General features: G+C 40.9%; 1 protein-coding gene across 10 annotated transcripts; it reads right to left on the reverse strand.

Annotated features, from left to right (window-relative positions):
• Positions 1-247: 247 nt before the first annotated feature.
• Positions 248-14,572, reverse strand: LOC110494157 (ADP-ribosylation factor GTPase-activating protein 1). 10 transcript variants are annotated; one of them, XM_021568943.2, is made up of 14 exons: positions 14,386-14,572; positions 14,009-14,079; positions 13,664-13,773; positions 13,180-13,351; positions 12,914-13,014; positions 12,707-12,793; positions 7,646-7,742; positions 7,379-7,435; positions 7,257-7,289; positions 5,308-5,337; positions 4,569-4,625; positions 4,076-4,135; positions 3,569-3,636; positions 248-3,460 (listed from the first exon to the last, which is right to left on the reverse strand). In XM_021568943.2, the coding sequence occupies exons 2-14, from the start codon at positions 14,066-14,068 to the stop codon at positions 3,079-3,081; spliced, it is 1,314 nt and encodes a 437-aa protein (XP_021424618.1). In that variant the 5' UTR covers positions 14,069-14,079; positions 14,386-14,572; the 3' UTR covers positions 248-3,078. The 10 variants fall into 10 exon arrangements, with proteins under 10 accessions (XP_021424618.1, XP_021424617.1, XP_036806134.1 ...); XM_021568942.2 differs by having other exon boundaries at positions 7,646-7,757; XM_036950239.1 differs by lacking the exon at positions 14,009-14,079 and having other exon boundaries at positions 7,646-7,757.
• Positions 14,573-20,201: the final 5,629 nt, after the last annotated feature.

The following is a 20,201-nucleotide window of genomic DNA, read 5'->3' on the forward strand; positions in this document are numbered from 1 at the left end:
AAAAGAATTCTAAAAACATGTTTTCAATTGGTCATTATGGGGTATTGTGTGTAGATGGGTGAGAGAAAAAAGCTATTTAATAAATTTTCAATTCAGGCTGTAAGACAAAATGTGGAATAAGTCAAGGGGTATGAATACATACTGAAGCCACTGTACATACACCCATAACTGTACATTTTACACATACATATTACAGTACTATAAAGGGACAAACCTAAAGTAATTATGGTTCACATGAGATTCAAGAGCATTGGAGGAAATTCCCTTTAATCAATCACCAATACGGAATGCTTGTTTAGATAAGTGGAACTCAACCCACTGTATTTAGAAATACTATGTTTCTCAAAATAAAAAAAATGACCTTTTTTTTTTTTTTATCTCCAAACCATAGTTACACATTAGGAAACCAAGTACAATATCATAAAATAGCATTTGTTGACTGAACAATGAGATCGACAAAGATTATGGGTGGCAATCTCCAATGTGGCAGTCAAAACATGAATGGACATAAAAGCACATGGTTTACTGTACTTTTCAGCGTTAGGCCTATATTTCACTAAACCGCACTGCTGAAAAGTCTTCATTACCATCAGTGGTAAAAAATATGAGAAGATTCTTTAATATTTGCAAGTGTTACATAACACATTTATACCTAATGATCTACTGAGACTTGTAGATCTATAAAACATAATATCTAACATTTAACATCCTTTAGATTATAACACTGGAATTCATTGATGAATAATCTCTTTTTTTTTTTAAATAACAAAATTGGGACTAAGAATGTATTTTAGCTTGGTGGAGACAGCCCAATCGCTACGTTCACCATCAGGCTGGTTCACCATCCAGGCTGTGTGCTTCGTCATAAAACTTAATATAGTACAAAAAGTCAAAGCATCAGAAATATGGAGGCAAACTGTAAACAGCAGCACCTCATTTTACGTTCATATTTTATCATTTGATCATACACGCTGTCCATCCAATAACGGAAAACACACACCATAACACACACTTAAAACCAAATGGACATCGATTATCAATAGATAGACTATGAGGACAGCTCTTTAAGGCTTGTAACACAACATTAAAATAGAGGGTGGGGAGAGTGCAATACCGCAAAACATGCACTACTACACAAGCGTTGCAGTTAGTCATTAAAGTTATCCTGGTGTGTAGAAAACTCAGACAGTCTTTGTTTCTCACACAAGACAATGCAAGCCACACCACATCAGCCCATATTGCTGTGGTTCCACCAGAAAAACAGCCAGGGGAAGGAAATGCCAACAATCTGGTGCAATTAAGAAATAGTAGCCTTGCCTTGTTCTCTTTTTCATGAGTGAAAAAAATAATCTAGGCAACGCCGCTCTCTCACATAGATACAAGGGTGAAATTGAGAGTTCCAACGTGAGACATTACAAGGGGAGATAGTAAACAGTAGGAACTAGGCTAATCTGTGAAAAATGACTATGGAAAAGCCAGCAATTCAGAGGACATAGAAATGCCCATTTAACCCCTGCATGCGAACACAAAAACATGTCAAATCGAACAGGGTCAAGTGATTACATGGCTGAAGTTTGCATGTCAATGTAAAACATCAGACTCATCTTAGAAGTCCAGCGAAAAGCACTTTCAAAATTGGCAGTATTCAACCTCACTCCTTGAGAAGTGACTGTCCGTATCAAACTGAAATTCGTATCAAAGATTCTTACATGACTGGCCTGAGACGTGTTCTTTGCCCATTGTCTGTTTTTACATGAAAAGTAATGAAAACTTGGATGCAACACTTAACACAGACATGGAGACTGAAAAGATCAGCTTAATGAGAAAGCTTCTTTTTTTTTTTTTTGGAGTGTGTGTGTTGAGGACAATAGACGCAACTAGACTATACTAGATCCCACTGAGGTCACAGAAGGTTGCTGAGGTCACAGAAGGTTGCTGTGGTGCTCCCACAGGTTCGGCAGTATTACATGCAATGAACCGTAAGTCAGAGTTACAGTCCCTGCTTCAAAAACAAATGTGTCCAGTTCTCAACACACACACAATAATTGTACAACTTACCACATTAAATTAACACATTATAATTTATATTACAGTTAGCTGCTGAGATTAATGCCATGCGATCGACAACCACTGATTGGGTGGTGGAATAGTGCTTTAACACTGTCAACTGCTTTTTAGACTAGGTTGTATTTAAACCTAAATGTACTTATCCCCTGTTCCTCATCAAAATAACCAAGTCGTACCGACTCATAAGAGCTTTCTCTTCAGGTTTCAATGAAGACGGCTGAGAATGGAAAGAAAAAAATATTGGTAAAAATACTATACTTGCATCACATGAATCCAGCAGCTACATTTTATACATATAACGCCATTGCACAATGTTAAGCATCATCATACCAAGGTTAGCTGCAGTCGTAAATTGACACACAAAATAACATTTTGACCGTAAGTTTTAGTCAACACAGGCCTGTTGGGGTGCAAGGGATGCTGGCTTTACACGACAGCACACTAAACTGGATTCCAGTTCCTTGTCAATTTCATTATGCATAAATTGTGTGTGGAAACTCAGAAAGTTGAAATCCCCATTTTTCAAGGGATAACCACTGACAGACCGGGCTCCTCTCACTCTGGTTGAGTAGGTGACTCCCGCCATCTTTAGTTAAGGATGATGTATTAAAATGTCAGACTATAGACTCATTAAACCAAGATGGCATCTTGCCTTCTAATATGGAGATAACTTTAAATGTGACATAAGATGACGACTCTGCTTACATTTAGATTTAACTCCTGTAATGAATTAAAGAAATGTATACACATCCAGGCAAAATTAAATAGACTGCAACCTTCCTTTAAAATGTGTAAATATTCAGGAATACTCAGTGTGCGTTGAGATCAATTCCATTTCAATTAGTTCTTATTGAGTGATAAATACATACTGAACTGGCATTGAACTCTACCCAGGTTAGAGACAGAACTGTGCAACTGTAAAAGTGCCTGTGAGAAGGAAGGAAAGAGAGAAGGCCGTGAAGGTAGAGGAAAAGGGAGAAATAGAGCTGGGGAGGATTGTGAGTGAGGCCTCTACCAGTCTGCATTGTCCCAGGTTTCCTCAGCAGGTTTGGTGGGGGCGGCTGCGGGGCTTTTCTTGCCCTTGGCCTCTCCCCCAGCAGCGTTGTCCCAGTTGTTGTCCCAGGCCTCCCAGCTGTCTCCAGTGCTGTGTTTGTTGTTGGATGCCGCCTTCGAGCCCCAGTTGTCCCAGCTGTCGGAGCTCTTCTTCTCAGCGGCAGAGTTGTCGACGTTGGTCCAACTGTCGCTGCTTGGGGACTTCTTGGCCTTGGAGGAGCTGGCGCTGCCAAAGGACGTCCAGAAGTCCTGCGCAGGGGCCTGGCCTAGTTCTGGGCCTGAGGAGTTGAACTGGTAACCTTCAGTGGCGTCCATGTTCTGGTAGCTCTCTCCTTCTGACCTGTGGGAGAGGGTTCATCATAAAGAGGGGAAACTGTTATCTCAGAAATAAAGACCCTCAACTGACACATCACTATGCCAAATTCCAGATTTAATCATTTTGATTTACCCGTCCTCGGGCTTTCCAGCAAAGAAGTCAGTCATGTCTTTCCAGCCTTTTGCACCAGCATCCTGAACCTGAGAAGAGGGAACACATGTCAAACAAAATTGAGGAAACAACAATAGACATGAAATGTTGATAAAAAGTCTACAACACTCACCAAAACAAGTTTACAAATCATGTTTATCAGATTCACAATAGTTCATTGACCAAAGTAAAGGTTGTATAAGGTTGTACAAGTTAATATAAGTACAATTCAATCTACACAGTACTCACCAACAGAATAACAATAGCAGCAAGAGAAAAGGGAGATACAAATTGCATGAATATCTTCAAAATGTACATCAACACACCCAAACTAGTCTCCTTTTCAGAGTAAGCAGTGCGATGACAGCACCAACGTATTTTGCCCTGCTAAACTTAAGCTAATTCCTGATGAATGCATAGCTTCCCACGACCCTTGCTCAGGAGACTGGTTGTAGGTGTGCAGTGTGGCAGAGGACTGCCTTCTCCTACCTTGGATGCCAGCCCAGCAATGCCGACAGACATTTCATCTAGCAACTTTCCATCTTTAACCTGGACAAGCCAAATCACCGTTAATGGAAATGGAGACAACTCACAGCATCAAGAGGAGGGTGTGTAAATCAGGACATCACCACACAGGCGAGCTCAGGCAGTGTTTCTAATTGTGAACAGTTGCACATTTTATTGTGCGCAAAGGAATTAGTCTTAGATTTGATTTTACTGAGAGGACAACAATGTGATGATTAGCCTACTTATGAGACAGTAGGTGATTTCTGTTAAGTCTCAGTCAAGATAGATTTGAAAACACCCATTTTAGGAAGCTATGTGAAATTTTTCTACATCAAGCAATTAGCTATTGCACATGCACAGTGCACACTATAGTCCGTCACTAGAGCAGACACATTCCAAAGGAGACAATGCAAATCAAATGTAAAGCTGGTTTTATGAAGCATATTAGCCTATTAACTAAACTTTAAACAGTTACCTTTTCGTGGGTAGGTTTGATAACATTCTCATTTAATGTCTGTCCTAACTCTGTGGCCTAGTTGGGAGTGACAGGGAGAAGATGTGTGAATTAAACAGAACAGTTCGACATTCACGACAATGCAAGACACTGACTGAATTTCTGAGTAGCAGGAAGCTGAGGCAGGCGAGGGAACTGTCATTCCATTCACTAGGACATTAAACAAGCAGTCAGCACAGTGAGGGCTGACCCTCAAAGGGAACTGAGCAATGGAACGGTCATGCAGGGATAAATAACTATGGTTGGCGAGTACAAAACAAGTGGTCATCATGTTGATTATTATGCCAAGATTTCTTTTTTTGTAAATGACAGGAATGTTCACACTCCTTGAATGGTTTCTCAACCATGGTCTTAAATGGGCCACTAAAGTGAACGTGACCAAGAACTTCATAATAATTAATTTAATAATAATAATAATTTAAACTACGACAAGCCTTGACATTAAGAGTATCCATCAACTGCTAAATATGTTTTTCTGTCTGCAGCCAAGAAAAGCTCAATGTAACACTACTGGTTATGCTAACTGTACTTATCCACCATTTTGCAGTGGTGGGTCTGGTCATTTTCACATACATTTTCAGACAGGACACCGATGACCAGCCGACAAGCTTAGGGTGGGAATGAATACATTCATGAAAACAATGAGTAAAATGGGATGCAGGAATAGGGACAAAGAGCATGCATTTGTTATTGATTTTACCGGCTCTGGGGGCGGCTTATAGCCCCTTAACTACGTCCAGAGAAAGCAAGGAAGTTAAAGAAGCGACAAACAGTTCAAACTACAGTAATGTTCACAGAATAAGGGCAGTTATTTATGTCCAGTTCATTTATGATCAACAATAAAAAGGGAAACCTGTGGAAGAAAATCTATGTTCCATGAGCTCTAAAGGCTAAACATTTGCACTGCTGTTTCTGCTGCAGAGGGAATCACATACAGTGGTGCATCCATAGAATTAAGTTATATCTGGAATAATGATTTTTCTGTGGGTACATCAAATGGAATTAGGAGGTTGAACCTCTTAACCAATACATGAAAATGTCTTACTCAAATAAATGACTCTAGCTTGGTACTCAAATAAATGCTTCAGAGTTCAAGTAACAGACTCATCTCAACATCAACTGTTCAGAGGAGACTGTGTGAATCAGGTCTTCATGGTCGAATTGCTGCAAAGAAACCACTACTAAAGGACACCAATAAGAAGAAGAGACTTGCTTGGGCCAAGAGACACGAGCAATGGACATTAGACCAGTGGAAATCTGTTGTCTAAATTTGACATTTTTGCTCCCAACCGCCATGTCTTTGCAAGACGCAGCGTGGGTGAACGGATGACCTCCGCATGTGTGGTTCCCACCGTGAAGCAAGGAGGTGGTGGTGTGATGGTGATTTGCTGGTGACAGTGTCAGTGATTTATTAAGAATTCAAGGAACACTTAAACAGCATGGCGACCACAGCATTCTGCAGCAATACCCAATCCCATCTGGTTTGCGCCAATGTGGGACTATTTGTTTATCAATGGGAAAATGACCCAACACTCCTCCAGGCTGTGTAAGGGCTATTTGACCAAAAAGGAGAGTGATGGAGTTCTGCATCAGATGACTTGGCCTCCACAATCACCCGACCTCAACCCAATTGAGATGGTTTGGGATGAGTTGGACCGCAGAGTGAAAGAAAAGCAGCCAAAGAGTGCTGAACTCCTTCAAGACTGTTGGAAAAGCATTCCAGGATTATGCTGGTTGAGAGAATGCCAAGAGTGTGCAAAGCTGTCATCAAGGCAAAGGGTGGCTACTTTGAAGAATCTAAAATATATTTTGATTTGTTAAACACTTTGGGTTACTACATGATTCCATGTGTTATTTCATAGTTTTGATGTCTTTCCTATAACGTTAGAATTTAGAAAATATTAAGAATAAAATAAAAACCCTTGAATGAGTACGTGTCCAAACTTTTAACTGGTACTGTGTACCATACTAAATCAAATGACGTTTTATTTGTCACATGCGCCGAATACAACAGGTGTAGTAGACCTTACTGTGAAATTCTTACTTACAAGCCCTTAAATCAACAATGCAGTTCAAGAAATAGTTTATTTATTGATGCATAAACCCACCTCAACCACTCCAGTAAACCTGCACATTGAATAAATGTACTGGCACTGACCTAAACATACTTTTGCATTCTCGTGTTTTTTTTATTTTTTTTAACTCTCATCGTAGTTATTATTATTATTATTATTATTATTATTATTATTATTATTATTATTATTATTATTATTATTATTATTATTATTATTATTATCATCACTGCATTGTTGGATAGAGCTCTGAAGGTAAGAATTTCCCTGTACTGCTTTACACCTATTGTATCCTGTGCATGTGGCGAATAAACTTTGAAACCTATTTATTACTTGTGTCATGCGAGCATGAGCATAATAATGGTTTGCTTTTTCATCAAAAAGGAATTCACACAATCACATCTTTATCAACTTTGTTAAATGGCATCTCAGACCTGTTAGGTTAAGAGTTTGTATCTACACATTCATATAAATAGTAAAACAAACCTTAACGATATCTTAATAGTAACTAAAAGTTTAAAGACTTGGTGCTAATCAATCCGGTACTAATGAACTGTTTAATAAAAGAAAGTAATACCTTTAGAGTTGCTGAGGTTGCAAGTTTTGCAGTCTGTTCCAATGAAAAGAGGAAAAAAGCTATTAATAAACAGTGAAATTTAGTTCTGTGACAGGATAACAGCTTTCCTTGGAGATACTTACATTATCTTTGGCGACTGCTGCAATTTTGCTTGCTCCGATTGTGAAATTGCTCCAGCCCTATCAAACAAAACATGTCACACACAATTCACCACGGCAGATATCTTAAACTCTGCGTCCCAAATAGACACACGAGTCACCATGACAGATACCTTAAACTCCATGTCTGTGTCCCAAATATAGGGAATATGGTGCCATTTGGGAACCCCCCCCCCCCCTTACTTCAGGGCCACGCAGATTCCCAGATGCTGTGCCATATTACTGCCGTACCGAGTAAATGGAAGATAGAGCGCTGTTCAGAACATCATCCTCCTTCTCTGGGGTCGGTGTATTCCCAAAGCCAACATAGCGGTTCTCCTGATTCCCACTATAACCGCCACCACTACAGGGGAAATAGTATGTTTGCATAAATTATAAGTCTTAATAAAAAAGTGAGCAAAAACATAATAAATTACATTTAGGAAATGCTTTTACGTAACGTGACTTACAATCATGCGTACGCATATGGGTGGTCCCAGCGGGAAAGGAAAAAAAATGACATATGGATGAAATTGATCTTAAAGCAAAAGTACAAATGTGTACTTTGTGGTTTCTTACTGTTGGATTAAGACCCTGTGCTATACATTGGTTGAGCATTTACAGATAAAGTCTTGAAAGTTGTTAGTTAAAATGATGGTTAAGAACATATAAAGAGAATCAGATTCAAGTTATCTTTAAGCAATAGTCAAATGTGCTCTGTGGCATCTTACTTTTGGATTTAGACTGTGCTTTCTGGGTACAATATGTTAACAGTGCATTCAGAAAGGATTCAAAATCCTTGACTTTTTCCACATTTTGTTACGTTACAGCCTTATTCTAAAATGGATTACATAGTCTGGAGTTTCCCCCCCTCACCAACATACACACAATACCCCATAATGACAAAGCAAAAACAGGTTTTTAAAGTGTTTACACAAGTATTTAGACCCTTCACTAAGTACTTTGAGGCACCTTTGGCAGCAATTACAGCCTCGAGTCTTCTTGGGTATGATGACACAAGCTTGGCACTGTAAACTGTCCATCCAGACTCATATTAAACATCTCCAATCCAAAATTAAATCTAGAATCGGCTTCCTATTTCGCAACAAAGCCTCCTTCACTCACGCAGCCAAACATACCCTCGTAAAACGGACTATCCTACCGATCCTCGATGATGTCATTTACAAAATAGCTTCCAATACTCTACTCAGCAACCTGGATGCAGTCTACCACTGTGCCATCCGTTTTGTCACCAAAGCCCCTTATACCACCCACCACTGCGACCTGTATGCTCTAGTCAGCTGGCCCTTTCTACATATTCGTTGCCAGACCCACTGGCTCCAGGTCATCTATGCTAGGTAAAGCTCCACCTTATCTCAGCTCACTGGTCACGATAACAGATAGTAGCACGCGCTCCAGCAGGTATATCTCACTGGTCATCCCCAAAGCCAACAAATACTTTGGCCTCCTTTCCTTCCAGTTCTCTGCTGCCAATGACTGGAACGAAATGCAAAAATCGCTAAAGCTGGAGACTTATGTTTCCCTCACTAACTTTAAACATCAGCTATCTGAGCAGCTAACCGATCGCTGCAGCTGTACATAGCCAATCTGTAAATAGCCCACCCAATCTACCTACCTCATCCCCATTTTTTTATTTACTTTTCTGCTCTTTTACACACCAGTATTTCTACTTGCACATCACCATCTGCTCATCTATCACTCCAGTGCTAATTTGCTAAATTGTAATTACTTCGCTACTATGGCCTATTTATTGCCTTACCTCACACCATTTGCACACACTGTATATATACTTTTTTCTATTGTGTTATTGACTGTATGTTTGTTTATTCCATGTGTAACTCTGTTGTTTGTGTCGCACTGCTTTGCTTTATCTTGGCCAGGTCGCAGTTGTAAATGAGAACTTGTTCTCAACAACTTACCTGGTTAAATAAAGGTGAATTTTTTATTTTTATTTATGGAGTTTCTCCATTCTTCTCTGCGGATCCTCTCAAGCTGTCAGGTTGGATGGGGAGTGTTGCTGCACAGCTATTTTCAAGCCTCTCCAGAGATGTTTGATCAGGTTCAAGTCCGGGCTCTGGCTGGGCCACTGAAGAACATTGGGACTTGTCAAGAAGCCACTCCTGGATTGTCTTGGCTGTGTGCTTAGGGTCGTTGTCCTGTTGGAAGGTGAACTTCGCCCCAGTCCTGAGCGGATCTCTCTGTACTTTGCTCTGTTCATCTTTCCCTTGATCCTGACTAGTCTCCCAGTCCCTGCTGAAGAAAAACATTCCCACATCATGATGTTGCAACCAACATGTGATGAGCGGTGCCTGGTTTCCTCCAGACGAGACGCTTGGCATTCAGGCCAAAGAGTTCAATCTTGATTTCCTCAGATTAGAGAGTCCTTTAGGTTCATTTAAGCAAATTCCAAGCGGGCTGTCATGTGCCTTTTACTGAGGAGTGGCTTCTGCCTGGCCACTCAACCACAAAGGCCTGATTGGTGGAGTGCTGCAGAGATGGTTGTCCTTCTGGAAGGTTCTCTCATCTCCACAGAGGAACTCTGGAGCTCTGTCGGAGTGACCATCGGGTTCTTGGTCACCACCCTGACCAAGGCCCTTCTCCCCCGATTGCTCAGTTTGGTTGGGTGGCCAGCTCTAGGAAGAGTCTTGGTGGATTCAAACTCTTCCATTTAAGAATGATGGAGGCCACTGTGTTCTTGGGGACCTTCAATCCTGCAGAATTTTTTTTTTTTTTTAATTGCTACTCTTCCCTAGGGTACAGGATTGTGCCTCGACATAATCCTGTCTAGGAGCTCTAGGGACAATTCCTTCAACCTCATTGCTTTTACTCTGACATGCACTGTCAACTATGGGACCTTGTATAGACAGTTGTTTTACTTTATTTATTTCACCTTTATTTAACCAGGTAGGCCAGTTGAGAACAAGTTCTCATTTACAACTGCTACCTGGCCAAGATTAAGCAAAGCAGTGCGACACAAACACAGTGTTACACATGGAATAAACAAACGTACAGTCAATGACACAATAGAAAAGTTTATATACAGTGTGTGCAAATGAAGTAAGATTATGGAGATAAGGCAATAAATAGGCCATTGTGGTGAAAATTACAATTTAGCAATTAAACACTGGAGTGATAGATATGCAGAAGATGAATATGCAAGTAGAGATACTGGGGTGCAAAGGAGCAAAAAAATAAAATAACAATATGGGGATGAGCAGCGGTCGGTTGAAGAGCACGCATTTAGTTTAACTTGCATTTAAGAGCAGTTGGAGGCCATGGAAGGAGTGTTGTATGGCATTGAGGCTCGTCTGGAGGTTAGTTAACACAGTGTCCAAAGAATGGCCAGAAGTATAGAAAATTGAGTCGTCTGTGTAGAGGTGGATCAGAGAATCAGCAGCAGCAAGAGCGACATCATTGATGTATAGAAAAAAAGAGTCGGCCCGAGAATTGAACCCTGCGGCACCCACATAGAGACTGCCAGAGATCCGGACAACAGGCCCTCCAATTTGACACACTGAACTCTATCAGAGAAGTAGTTGGTGATCCAGGCGAGGCAATAATTAGAGAAACTAAGGCTGTTGAGTCTGCCGATAAGAATGTGGTGATTGACAGAGTTGAAAGCCTTAGCCAGGTCAATGAATACGGCTGCACAGTATTGTCTTTTATCGATGGCGGTTCTGATATTGTTTAGGACCTTGAGCGTGGCTGAGGTGCACCCCATGACAAGCTCTGAAACCAGATTGCATAGCGGAGAAGGTACGGTGGGATTCGAAATGGTCAGTGATCTGTTTGTTAACTTGGCTTTCGAAGACCTTAGAAAGACAGGGTAGGATAGATATAGGTCTGTAACAGTTTAGGTCTAGGGTGTCTCCCCCTCTGAAGAGGGGGATCTCAGACGATACGAAAGAGGTTGAACAGGCTAGTAATAGGGGTTGCAACAATTGCGGCGGATAATTTTCGAAAGAGAGGGTTCAGATTGTCTAGCCCAGCTGATTTGTAGGGGTCCAGATTTTGCAACTCTTTCCGAACATCAGCTATCTGGATTTGGGTGAAGGAGAAATCGGGGAGGCTTGGGCAAGTTGCTGTGGGGGGATGCAGAGCTGTTGACCGGGGATAGGGGTAGCCAGGTGGAAAGCATGGCCAGCAGTAGAAAAATGCTTATTGAAATTCTCAATTATCATGGATTTATCGGTGGTGACAGTGTTTCCTAGCCTCGGTGCAGTGGGAAGAGGTGCTCTTATTCTCCGTGGACTTTAGTGTCCCAGAACTTTTTGGAGTTTTTGCTACAGAACGCAAATTTCTGTTTGAAAAAGCTAGCCTTTGCTTTCCTAACTGCCTGTGCAAATTGGTTCCTAACTTCCCTGAAAAGTTGCATATCGCGGAGGCTGTTCGATGCGAATGCAGAACGCCAAAGATGTTTTTGTGCTGGTCAAGGGCAGTCAGGTCTGGAGTGAACCAAGGGCTATATCTGTCCCTGGTTCTGCATTTTTGAATGGGGCATGCTTATTTAAGATGGTGAGGAAAACACTTAAAGAATAACCATGCATCCCTTCCCCAGGGGACAGGATCATGTCCAATCAATATAATTTACCACAGGTGGACTCCATTCAAGTTGTAGAAACATCTCAAGGATGATCAATGGAAACAGGATGAACCTAAACTCAATTTCAGGTCATAGCAAAGGGTTTGAATACTCAAGTAAATAAGCAAAAAAATTCAAAAAAAATGGTGTGTAGAATGAATCAATTTCAGAATACGTCTAACGTAACAAAATGTGGAAAAAGTCAAGGTGTCTGAAAACTTTCCAAATGCACTGTATACACACACAAAACATTAAGGACACCTGCTCTTTCCATGACAGACTGACCCCTACGATCCCTTATTGATGTCACTTGTTAAATCCACTTCAATCAGTGTAAATGAAGGGGAGGAGTGAGGTTAAAGAAGGATTTTCAAGCCTTGAGACAGACTATGTGTGCCATTCAGAGGGTTAATGGGCAACAAATTATTTAAGTGCCTTTGAATGGGGTATGGTAGTAGGTGCCAGGCGCACCAGTTTGTGTCAAGAACTTCAAAGATGCCTGTTTTTTCACGCTCAACTATTTCCAGTGTGAATCAAGAATGGTCCACCACCCAAAGGGAATCCAGTCAACTTGACACAACTGTGGGAAGCAATGGAGTCAACATGAGCCAGCATCTCGGTGGAACTTGAGGCTGTTTTGAGAGGGGGGGGGGGGGGGGGGCTGTACATCTGCTTCAGAGACAAGCAAGTCATGGATACAATGGTCTCACCTCTGATAAGAGTTCACATCGTCACTCAACCAGTCCTCAAACACCTTGTCTGAAGGGTTTCCCGAGTTCTGGCCAGGGCCCCCTGAGCTACATTGGAAAACCAACCACAGATTATTTTGGGATGTGATAATATTGGAAATGAGTACTTTGAAAATATTCAAGTCATTGAATACTTTAGCTATATGAAATAACACTTTTCACCCTTACCGATGAGACGTCGAAAGTCCAGTCTTAGCCTGAGGCGGAGTCCAGTCCTTGGCAGAGGAAGTTTCAATAGACCACTCTTTCCCCTCTGCAATGGTTGCAACCTGTCAATCGAATAAAGAGGCATGCATTTCAGTGAGTGAGACCATTATAGATGTACTGTTTGATCTTAGCATTGGAAATTCAGAAATGTTGATTTGGAGTGTCCCCGGCAACTTTATTATGTACATGACCATTAAAATAATGACTCAAAAGGGAGGCTTCCTTACCTTGTCTCTGAAAAGTGCAGCAGGTCTGCTGTTATATTTGTCCTGCATGGTCCAGGTGGCATCGTAATCATCTTGGAGTTCCAGAAACATACGAAACTTTCCGTTCCCTCCCGCCTTCATCTTCTCCAGCTCAATGTCCTTCCACTTGTCCATGGTAACAGAGCGCACAAAGCTACAGTACAGAGATCACATTAGGGGTTAAATACTTCCAAACCGACTTGACAGGAAATGTTACTTCATTTTTTATTTAACTAGGCATGGGACCTTATATAAGAAGACATTTGGATGACTAGGTGAGTATGGTGGGTTAAAGAATATAAGTGGTAATCACCATCTTAGAAGGCCCTGGCTGAAGGCTTGAACAATTACTTATTCAGGATAAGAGATTCAACAGTAGAGGATTGACATTCATGCACAGACGAGCCTCTGCAGGCAAGCATAAATACCAACAATCAGAAAAATTGGCCTTTTGGAATTTACTCACCTAAGGTGTACTCCCAAGCCTCTGTGTTTGCCAGAACATTCCAAACAAATCCAGATCCCATAGGTCACACTCACCCACTGAGGATTGAAGCCCCCACACTCAAAGCAAAGCTGAGAAAAGAGGGGAAATGTTGGCTCACTATTTGATGTCGATATTGAAAACATGGATGTGGACACTATCACATTGAATATCTCAACAGAAATTGTTCACCCACAAGGTCCTAACGTCAGTGTTCATATTAAACCTTAGATAGTTCAGCCCTGGCCCTTTGGGCAATCACGTCGTGACTAAACCAGCTACAACGTTACTGGTCAAACACCAAGCTAACGTTAGCTAGCTACTCACGTTGTTTTCCTCCTGTGTTCTCACTTCCTTCAAAACTCTTCTGGTCCTTGGGCTTGCCATTTTGACTGACACTGAAGAGAGTAATTATTAGCAATCTTACACATAAATCATGTCCTAGCTTCTTCTGTTATCACCAACCAAGCCGGCATCAAAGCAATAACGTGTACAGTTTAGCTAACTACCAAGCGGCTAACGTAGGACGCCTTTGACAGACTTTGAAAGCCATACCTTGTTAAATAAACAATATTCGAACTGACTGCAACTAGAAAGCTGAATGTCATTCAATAGTCTATACTATGTATGATAGTGTATCTGAAGAGATCTAATAGTTACTGTAGCTAACTGATGTTAACTACTGCTAGCTCGTAGTCTCTTACCAGGCTGGGTATTGTAGAACCTAAAGAACGCGGTGTTTAAAGCGTCTCTCTTGCTTAGCTAGTTCGATAAGGCTTTTTGCTAAATACGTGGAGTTAAATGACATCCCATTGAGAAGAGCTATGATAGCGGATTGCAAACACTGGTGGCCATGTTGACAACTAGCCAGTGGCAGATTTGCCTACGTTGGCATTGCAATGCATTATGGGTATATTATTATTTTTGATTTTTTTATATAAAGGACTGTGACACCGACATTCAAACACTGTTATGTGGAGCATTATTCAATTTGCCTGAGTAATTGTACCTATTAAAATGCAGGATGCATACATAGCCAGCTACAATATTAGTCTATTGAAGATAAATGTCACTTATAGAGCCAAAATGTTAGCGTCATGAGGCTTTCATCTCTGCAATAGTAATGGCCTATTTTTGTAGGCACTCAGCCATGGTTTGCTGGACGAAGCCTATGGGAAAATCAATGTCGTTTCTGGAGAGATTTGGGAAAAACTCCGAAAATAAGGTCTGTGGTAAACACAGGCTTAGGAGATATCATACGTTTAGATAATATTCATTAGCTAACGTAACTTTTTGTGAATTTTGAAGCATGTATTAACTTTTTTTTAAAGCACATAAAAGGCTTCTTAATTCATAAAGGTCATGTTAACTGACTGATATTATCTCATAGAACAAAACGTATTAGATCTACTAAGCCTGTGTTAACCTCAGACCTTATTTTGAGCTTTTATCCCCAAACCATGTTTTTTTCCCCCATTCGTTTGCCCCATGGGAATGGCTGAACGAACCAGAGGTAAGTCATTTGAGGTTTTTAGGACTACAAGTTGTCGAGCTCTATTAATAACAAGTTTAGGCTAATTATGCATAGGTCGTTTTTTATTGTATTTATTTATGTCAATACTGCTTGCTCATTTCAAATTAACATTCAATGTAGCCTACATTTCATCCCAAATGAAATAGCTAACTAAGCCTAATCATTTTTATAAGGTTAGATCCAGGAAAGCCACAGCTTTATCAGAGACATTGGTTTACATCATCAGAATAACACCCATATCTAATAATCTACAGGGGTGCGAATCCTATATTTTATTTTGCTTCAACGATTGGAAATTACATGCCGGTAGGCCTATTTCTCCATGCCAACCCCTCCCCACGAGCCAAAGAACAGACCGTGCATGATCCTATGCAAAGTGGTTGGAGGTTCATCAGTGGCGAGTTAAGTGCAACCTCAGCCCACTCACATTCCTGGGGTAGCCTTTGCTTTAAAGAACTAAGTAAAATAACCTTTTATATATACTGAAAAAATATATAGATGTAACAATTTCAACGATTTTAACATTCAATTCTCTGGCAACAGCTCTGGTGGACATTCGTGCAATCAGCAAGCCAATTGCATGCATCCCCAAAAGTTTAGACATCTGTGGCATTGTTGTGTGACAAAACTGCACATTTTAGAGTGGCCTTTTATTGTCCCTAGCACAAGGTGCACCTGTGTAATGATCATGCTGTTTAATCAGCTTCTAGATATGCCACACCTGTCAGGTGGATGGATTATTTTGGTAAGGATAAATGCTGACTAACAGGGATGTAAACACATTTGTGCACAATATTTGAAAGAAATAAGGTTTTTGTGTGTGTGGAACAATTCTGGGATATTTTATTTCAGCTCATGAAACATGGGACTAACACTTTACATGTTGTGTTTGTATTTTTGTTCAGTATATATGCCTATACAGTACATTCAGAAAGTATTCAGATCCCTTGACCTTTTCCATATTTTGTTACATTATAGCCTTATTCTAAAATGGATTAAAATGGGGTGTTTTCCATCATCAATCTACACAGAATACCCCATAATGACAAAGCAAAAAAAGGTTTTTAGAAATGTTTGCAAATTTATTAAAAATAAAGAACTGAAATATCACATTTACATAAGTATTCAGACCCTTTGCTATGAGACTCGAAATTGAGCTCAGGTGCATCCTGTTTCCATTGATCATCCTTGAGATGTTTCTACAACTTGATTGGAGTCCACCTGTGGTAAATTCTATTGATTGGACATGATTTGGAAAGGCACACATCTGTCTATACAGTGCCTTGCGAAAGTATTCGGCCCCCTTGAACTTTGCGAACTTTTGCCACATTTCAGGCTTCAAACATAAAGATATAAAACTGTATTTTTTTGTGAAGAATCAACAACAAGTGGGACACAATCATGAAGTGGAACGACATTTATTGGATATTTCAAACTTTTTTAACAAATCAAAAACTGAAAAATTGGGCGTGCAAAATTATTCAGACCCTTTACTTTCAGTGCAGCAAACTCTCTCCAGAAGTTCAGTGAGGATCTCTGAATGATCCAATGTTGACCTAAATGACTAATGATGATAAATACAATCCACCTGTGTGTAATCAAGTCTCCGTATAAATGCACCTGCACTGTGATAGTCTCAGAGGTCCGTTAAAAGCGCAGAGAGCATCATGAAGAACAAGGAACACACCAGGCAGGTCCGAGATACTGTTGTGAAGAAGTTTAAAGCCGGATTTGGATACAAAAAGATTTCCCAAGCTTTAAACATCCCAAGGAGCACTGTGCAAGCGATAATATTGAAATGGAAGGAGTATCAGACCACTGCAAATCTACCAAGACCTGGCCGTCCCTCTAAACTTTCAGCTCATACAAGGAGAAGACTGATCAGAGATGCAGCCAAGAGGCCCATGATCACTCTGGATGAACTGCAGAGATCTACAGCTGAGGTGGGAGACTCTGTCCATAGGACAACAATCAGTCGTATATTGCACAAATCTGGCCTTTATGGAAGAGTGGCAAGAAAGCCATTTCTTAAAGATATCCATAAAAAGTGTCGTTTAAAGTTTGCCACAAGCCACCTGGGAGACACACCAAACATGTGGAAGAAGGTGCTCTGGTCAGATGAAACCAAAATTGAACTTTTTGGCAACAATGCAAAATGTTATGTTTGGCGTAAAAGCAACACAGCTGAACACACCATCCCCACTGTCAAACATGGTGGTGGCAGCATCATGGTTTGGGCCTGCTTTTCTTCAGTAGGGACAGGGAATATGGTTAAAATTGATGGGAAGATGGATGGAGCCAAATACAGGACCATTCTGGAAGAAAACCTGATGGAGTCTGCAAAAGACCTGAGACTGGGACGGAGATTTGTCTTCCAACAAGACAATGATCCAAAACATAAAGCAAAATCTACAATGGAATGGTTCAAAAATAAACATATCCAGGTGTTAGAATGGCCAAGTCAAAGTCCAGACCTGAATCCAATCGAGAATCTGTGGAAAGAACTGAAAACTGCTGTTCACAAATGCTCTCCATCCAACCTCACTGAGCTCGAGTTGTTTTGCAAGGAGGAATGGGAAAAAATGTCAGTCTCTCGATGTGCAAAACTGATAGAGACATACCCCAAGCGACTTACAGCTGTAATCGCAGCAAAAGGTGGCGCTACAAAGTATTAACTTAAGGGGGCTGAATAATTTTGCACGCCCAATTTTTCAGTTTTTGATTTGTTAAAAAAGTTTGAAATATCCAATAAATGTCGTTCCACTTCATGATTGTGTCCCACTTGTTGTTGATTCTTCACAAAAAAATACAGTTTTATATCTTTGTTTGAAGCCTGAAATGTGGCAAAAGGTCACAAAAGTTCAAGGGGGCCGAATACTTTCGCAAGGCACTGTATAAGGTCCCGTAGTTGACTGTGCATGTCAGAGTAAAAACCAAGCCATGAGGTTGAGGGAATTGTTCGTAGATCTCTGAGGCAGGATTGTGTCGAGGCACTCTTCATAGTGCTGGCCGCCCGGCCAAACTGAGCAATCGGGAGAGAAGGCTTTGGTCAGGGAGGTGACCAAGAACCCAATGGTCACTCTGACAGAGCTCCAGAGTTCCTTTGTGGTGATGGGAGAACCTTCCAGAAGGTTCAGACAACAATCTCTGCAGCACTCCACCAATCAGGCCTTTATGGTAAAGTGGCCAGATGGAAGCCACTCCTCAGTAAAAGGCACATGACAGCCCGCATGGAGATTCCCAGAAGGCACCTAAAGGGCTCTCAGACCATGAGAAACCACATTCTCTGGTCTGATGAAATCCAGATTGAACTCTTTGGCCTGAATGCCAAGCGTCACGTCTGGAGGAAACCTGACACCATCCCTACGGTGAAGCATGGTGGTGGCCGCAACATGCTGTGTGGATGTTTTTCAGAGGCAGGGACTGGGAGACTCGAGAAGATCGAGGGAAAGATGAACGGTACAGAGAGATCCTTGATGAAAACATGCTCCAGAGCGCTCAGGACCTCAGACAGGGCCAAAGTTTAACCTTCCAACAGGACAACGACCCTAAGCACACAGCCAAGACAACACAGGAGTGGCTTCGGGACAAGTCTCTGAATGTTCTTGAGTGGCCCAGCTAGAGCCCGGACTTGAACCCAATCAAACATCTCTGGAGAGACTTGAAAATAGCTGTGTAGCGACATTCCCCGTCCAACCTGACAGAGCTTGAGAGGATCTGCAGAGAAGAATGGGAGAAACACCCCAAATACAGGTGTGTCAAGCTTATAGTGTCATACCCAAGAAGACTTGAGGCTGTAATCACTGCCAAAGGTGCTTCAACAAAGTACTGAGTAAAGGGTCTGAATACTTAGTTGTGGCGGGCCAGACAAGGCCCCTGTGGCCTCATTTATAAACCATGCATAGTAAAAAAAATATACCCGAAAATGTGCCAGCCTAGTTTTCACGCAAAGTTAGATTTTTGTTTTTAATGAACTTGAGGGGAGAATGTGCTCACCTCCCTGAAAACTTTAGACCAGTGGTCACCAACCTTTTTGGCGTGAAGATCACTTTCGCAGTCAAAATCTACCTCTCAGAATTATTTTAAACACGACTTAAAAATTGTTACATTAACCTAAACCTATAAAAACAATTCTATAGAAATGAGGTTTGTGCAATAGGCTTAATACATTATAACAGCATATTGGCTATAAGCCTGGCCTGACTATTGTTATTCTCAGACAATATTGATTGTACTCTGACTTATCATATAGGCTAGTATCAAACTCTGCTGTGGCCGGGGTCATGGAAGCTATAGGCACTGTGGTTGTAGCTATCTGATTAGCCAGCGCAGTAGGCACCCTCGATTTAGCCACAGATCTCCCATGCAACAAATGACCATGCGCAACTATCATTTAATTGGACCTAGTAGAATATATACACTATTGAACAACAATTAGTATTTTGTATGCCGTGCCACGACATGCCAAGAGTTCCAAATGATTCAGCAAATAAAGGGATGTTTTTATCACCATAAAAAGGTGAGTGGATTTGTGTCTTGCTCATTTAATGCTCATTCAGAAATGTAGTGTGAAATTTACTCAACTGTTATAAATGAGGAGACAGGACGACTGTTGTAAAGCTCGAGTGCCTGTAATGTCTATATATGCCCACTAGATATCAACATATTCATACAAATGAAGGACACAACTTGGAAACAGCACGTTTGTAGAAGTTTGTAAAACCTTCAAAGTTTGAAAAACCACTTGCCAACCAACCCAGCACAATTTCACTGATAGGGGCTAAAGCAAAGGTATATTCTCATCCACTGCAATAATACACACTTTCTTGAAGAGGTAGAACCCTTTTTCCATTTGATTTGGAATGTTTTGTTGAATATATTGTGCTGTAGTTCACTAAAAAAGATTGCAGTATAACTGCAGTATACTGCAAATACTGCGTCCAAAATAACACTGTTTTTTAAAGTGCAGTATAGTTATTCTGCAAT

The sequence above is a fragment of the Oncorhynchus mykiss genome, chromosome 17 (genome assembly GCF_013265735.2).
Source record: "Oncorhynchus mykiss isolate Arlee chromosome 17, USDA_OmykA_1.1, whole genome shotgun sequence".
Classification (NCBI taxonomy): domain Eukaryota; kingdom Metazoa; phylum Chordata; class Actinopteri; order Salmoniformes; family Salmonidae; genus Oncorhynchus; species Oncorhynchus mykiss.

Bases quoted from the DNA above. Each gene is read 5' to 3' on its own strand.
- LOC110494157 (XM_021568942.2), bottom strand. From the start codon at position 14,068: ATGGCAAGCCCAAGGACCAGAAGAGTTTTGAAGGAAGTGAGAACACAG. The intron at 12,794-12,913 runs GTAAGGGTGAAA...TTTCCAATGTAG, and splicing joins GGACTTTCGACGTCTCATCG to CTCAGGGGGCCCTGGCCAGA. The intron at 4,136-4,568 runs GTAACTGTTTAA...TGGCTTGTCCAG, and splicing joins TCAAACCTACCCACGAAAAG to GTTAAAGATGGAAAGTTGCT.